A 5,464-nucleotide genomic window follows, 5' to 3' on the forward strand; every position below is an offset into this window, starting at 1 on the left:
CTCATATCTTTTTTCTTGTATATTTTTAAGTATCTTAAATGTGCTTGTCCTCAAGAAATAAAAGAATTTGCATGTATACATTTCTGGTATGTTTAATATGCAAGACTGTTCATAGTAAGTTCTCATGTATGGATGTTACTATCATCAGCCATAACTTAGTGTTATGAGTGATCATTATTTTTCCAACTTATTATGAGTGTTTTGTATCTAAATTTTATTATTTAGTATCTAAATATTTTTTTCTTTGCAATGATAGGTGTCTGTATAAAAAGATGGTGAAAGATACCAAGACAAAGAAATTCAGATTTATGAATCCTCACAAACTCCCATATCTGGCAAAAACGGCACAAGACAAATCAGTTAAGCTTGAAACCCTGAATCAAAGGGCAACTCTTTTAGCAGATAAGCTGACAAGTGCATCAACAGATCAACTAGTGTTAGTGCCATGTAATGTCGGGTAAGCAAGAAGTAAAACATCACTTTCAATTGCTTCCTTTCGATAATTTATTCAATTTTATGATCTAATCCTATGTATTTGCCTAGTTTCCATTGGAATCTTAGTGTTATTGAACCTTACAAGGATGCTATTTACCTGTTGGATTCCCTAAGTTGCCGCATTCGCGATGATGATTCAAAATACGTAATGGAAATGTGAGTTCAGATTTCTTTTAGTAAATATTTATTATAATAAAAATCTTATTTAACAAATATTCTTAACGTATGAAGGGCCTTAAAATTGTTTAATTCAACCAAGGGAAGGAAAGGTAGGAAAAATGTTAAGTGGGAAGTAGTTAAGGTATGTGTACTTTTGTTTAACATATATTGTAATGTGTATAATTTTCATTAACAATTTGACTCTAATTACTATATATAGGCTCCTCAACAACCGGATGCGAAACAATGTGGTTTTTTTGTGATGCGATTTATGAGAGAAATTATTGAAGAAGTTGAGACTATTGAGAGAGATTCACTGCAATCAATAGTAACATTATTTAGCTTATCTCAAATTATTTGACATAAACTATTTAAAATTGCAAAGTGATCAGTGTTGATTATTTTTTCCATTAACATAAATTGTGTATGCTCACAGTTCACAAAAATAGGGTACTCTCGTGAACAAATTGATGAGGTTCGGTCCGAGTTGGCGGAGTGCATACAAGATCATATTTATGAATAGGTATGGAATGATAGTTGCCATAATTCTATTTAGATTTAAGTTCATGGAATGGTGATTTTTTTTGGTGGAATCATAGTTAATGCCAATTTTTTTGATGTAGTGCATAGTTACCAGATCGACCTTGAGCAGTTGACCCCAAAGAAAAGTTGTCACTGAAGTTTAAAAACTTGTGAAAATTTTTAGTGAATGATGATGTTTTGGAAAAATTGTCACTTAGGTGAAAGGATGTTTTCTGGATTAATATGCAAGTACAAAGCACTGTATTATATGTTATTCTGTAAAGTTCTGTCAGTGTAAATTATCTAGTTTCTTTATCTAGCTTTTGTTCCACTATTGGGTTTGTTTTTCTAATAATTACTCGTGCAACAAACTGAGCAAGAAGTTGTAGATCTTATAATCAGGTAAAGTAGAAAAAGTTAACTACTTCATTATGCTTTCATCTTAGTATTTGTATATTTGATTTGTCTTCTTTGAACCAGCTTCAAGTCAAAAAGCCAGATCCTCTAGATAGCTGTTAAAAATAAGGTATTATTTGGTTTGTCAGTGATCTTAATATTTGGTAATATTTGGTCTTTGATGCTCACGACAGAGTTCCAACGCTGCATGATTACCTTGTTCAAGCAGATTGCTCGCTGCCTCAGTAGCTCGCATTTTCAGGTTTGTTTCATCATTGATATTCCTTCTTTTTAGTGTTCTATATTAAAAGGAAATACTAACTGTCGATGAGATTGTTATCCTCTTGCTTGAACATGAACCAAAGTATATAAATTTGACCTTTTGATCTGAAAGTATAAAAAAAAGTTAATTGGATACTAGTTTTTTATTTTTTTTTGCAGTTGCATTTGTTGTATTTTCATATGTTTCTCAGTGAACTTCTAAACAATTCTTTTTTCATTAATTTATTAAGGCTTATTATAAGTTTCAGTTTGATGGTGCAAATTGTTTTCTTTTGTAATCCATCTGTTTCTTCTTTGGTTTAGGAAAGTTGAAGTGAATCCCTTGATAGCTGTTTCATAGGTTTGTTCCATTATTTTCCAGTACATACTGGAATCACTATCAATAGCCCTCAAGGACTGTTTACAACCTTGCAATCAAATTAATTGGACTTATAATCTAATGTATGGTCATCTGGAGCATGAATATTGGAGGATTCATGAATGACTCTTCGGATGATGAATGTATGTCATTTAATATTGGTTCATGTATTTATTTAGATACATCTTGAGTATTCCCTATAAATACCCTATGTATTTAACAATTCAAAGATGAAGAAAATCAGAAGTAGTTGAACACTAACACTTGGACGCCAACATTTTTGAGTTGGCGCCTAGATTTGACCATCTAACAGACACGGCTAAAGGATCAACTTCTATGAACACCCTTAATAACTTATACAGATATTTGTGAACAATTAGGTTGGTGGCTATCATTTATCCTCCCTTTTTGTTGTTTTTTCCATGTACCCAATGCAGCTTTCATTTCAAAGGTTCCAAGCTGATGAACAAGGATGGGTGGACACAATCCTTTTGATAATATTTTATTTCCTCAATAAGCTACAGTGTCTGAAGTGCTAAAATGTATAAAATTTTCACGTTAAACCCTCCTATTAGGGAACTGATTTTATTGTCCTAGTGGGTTGTTTACTACTATTAACATAATCTTCCTGTGTCCTAAACGATTCTTCCCAGAGATCACTCTTTAGGAGATACAAATATTCTAGTGCATATGTATTATTGTGCTGGACCTTTTCGTATGTTAATGTTTCTGCTCGATATTACAAATGTCAGAAGTTATCTGGTAAAATCTGAAGTCTCTCCTACACAGTCTCTGCTATGTAGTCCTGTATTTCAATGTTTTGCTTCAAATGTTACATGCTATAAATTGCAGGTACTATACCGATCCATCTGGCACATTCTGGCAATGCAATGCAAAAGCAATAGGATCTGGATCCGAAGGAGCTGATAGTTCTCTTCAAGAGCAATACAACAAGGTAGCTACTATGGCAATTTTAGATATACATGGCTGTGCAAGGCAAATTTGCTTTGACGGCAGCCTTCTCTATTGTGGCTACTTAGATCTATAGTAATTTTCTGTTTGTGGTATTGTGGTGGCGGTGATGAGAATAATTTCATGAGGGCGCTTGTTTATCCAGGACCTGTCCCTTCTGGAAGCTGAAACTATAGCTCTTTCCATCCTGAAACAAGTCATGGAAGAAAAGGTATATTTCTTGTGGTTTTTCTGTATCTACCTGCTTTAGAAGATAGATAAAGCATCCCTGTTATCAAACCTGGATTAGGTTCATTCAGGCTCCTGGTTAATGAATTATTACTTGGTCTATTTGGATAAACTAATCGGGTGTGCTTAGATGTTTACTTCTAAATCATATAAACACTGCATTTAAATATGATAAAGAGAGAATACACTATTCAATCTGGTACCAGCTGACCTGAATGTATGTTTTGGGTACTTTTGTATTAGACGGGTAAATTGGACTGATGCTTAAGGATCCAGTTCTAGGGTTTCATTTTGTTTTACATAAATTGCAGAGTATTGCAACTTTTACATTGCTAATTACTCATTTGCATTAACAGGTAACCCCTAATAATGTTGACATTGCAAAGGTGGCTCCTACTTACCATCTATATACACCTGCCGAGGTTAAAGATGTCATTTCTCGCCTTTGATCGGCAAGGCCATTTATCTTGTTATCTGCGTTTCTTCGTACTTCATACTACTTGCTAGATTGCTGTTTAATTGTGCTGGATGTTGTGACCTTATTGTGTTCTGGTTGCTTATCCACTGAACCATATTCCGTTCAAAGAAGTTTAGTAATGTCATCTGCAATTTCTCTAAAAGTTTTATTCCCTTGGAGTCTATGCTGTGAAATTATAATATGTCATCTCTCATTTTTCACATTCGCAGTGAAACAATTAATAGCTCACAAAAAATAGCTGAAGGTTGAATTTTAGTTTGCAAGTGTCTTGTACTTTGACTGGTTCCAGAATTTTGCTCTCAGGGTAGTTCACATTTTTATTGTTTTTTAAAGAAATTTGATATGGACAACTTTCTTGGGGGCCTTTGCTAATATTTTACCTCATTTACTGGATGTTTTTCAATTTTCACCAATGTAACCAATGTAACAGGAGACTTGGAGAAGAAATACTACAAGTGTTCAAGTCAATGTCACATTTAAATGCGGTATTGTTGGATATTGTTGGAGAATTGCTAGTCCAGTTTATGCGGAGAACATTGTGAACGAGGAAGTGGACTGTTTAACTAGCCCTTTTTGGTTCTCATACCTCAAAGAGGTTGAGGGTATTAGGGTTTAGGGTTATGTTAGGTTGTTGATTGTGTTATGCGAATATTCTATGAATCTATCTATTAAATTATTATGCTACAGAAAGAACAACCTGAAACTATTGCCGAAATTATGCCCATTAATAATTAATCTATGCAATACTGCATACAAGATGATATTATCTTGGTCTAAGAGCTGTGCACTTCTTCAGCTGACTGAAATGAGATGCAAGGATGTGATGGCGAAGGTAGATATAGACGGAAAAGCTCATGCTAAGTTGAATTTGTACTTCATCTAAGATACTTCAAATGAGGCTGGGATACTAGAGATTTGAGCAACTGCTCATGGGTTCCATCACGTAGGCTTTGTTCCAAATATTTATGGAATGGCAAATAGACTTTTAGCTTTCCAGCTTCTAGGGTCCTATAGGAAGCCTTTGAACCCAAGATCTGGAAAACTCCTGTTTCTGTCGATCCTTATGGACCGAGCAGAGTATAGAATTAAGGAAGATTTTGCTTGTAGAATTGGAATGGAGAAAGGCGCTCTTTCACCGATTACAAAATGATCGGTTAGTAACACATTGATGTGGGCAATCAACTTAATAGGAGTGTTGCTCAACACATCGATAATGATAAGTGGAGGTACGCCATACAACCTTTTGCATCCCATTTGTCATTGCCATTATAGGCCTTCCACACGAAGTAACATTTGGACAACTTTACAATCTCATGCGAATTACTAGACGCAATGACTCATTGTTCCTTCGGCTGCGAAGTCTACTAGTCGTAGCATAAACAAAAGGGTTATGACAAATGTAGAATGAATAAAAAAAAAACAACATCAAGTATTACATTGTGCCTGGCTACAAGAAGACCGGGGCCGCAAAATCCAATAAATTAAGACAGGTCAAACATCAAGTAGCATTTTGTAACTTATTCCTCTTAGGTTATATGCTTGGATAATATATATGCTTAGAACTTGTAAAGACA

At 34.4% G+C, this 5,464-nt stretch overlaps 1 protein-coding gene across 1 annotated transcript; it reads left to right on the top strand.

Annotated features, from left to right (window-relative positions):
• Positions 1-3,026: 3,026 nt before the first annotated feature.
• Positions 3,027-3,936, top strand: LOC121987402 (proteasome subunit alpha type-5-like). Its single transcript, XM_042541210.1, has 3 exons — positions 3,027-3,167; positions 3,330-3,395; positions 3,769-3,936. Exons 1-3 carry the CDS (start codon positions 3,042-3,044, stop codon positions 3,859-3,861), a joined length of 285 nt encoding a protein of 94 aa, XP_042397144.1. The 5' UTR covers positions 3,027-3,041; the 3' UTR covers positions 3,862-3,936.
• Positions 3,937-5,464: the final 1,528 nt, after the last annotated feature.

This window comes from Zingiber officinale, chromosome 5B (genome assembly GCF_018446385.1).
Source record: "Zingiber officinale cultivar Zhangliang chromosome 5B, Zo_v1.1, whole genome shotgun sequence".
NCBI lineage: Eukaryota > Viridiplantae > Streptophyta > Magnoliopsida > Zingiberales > Zingiberaceae > Zingiber > Zingiber officinale.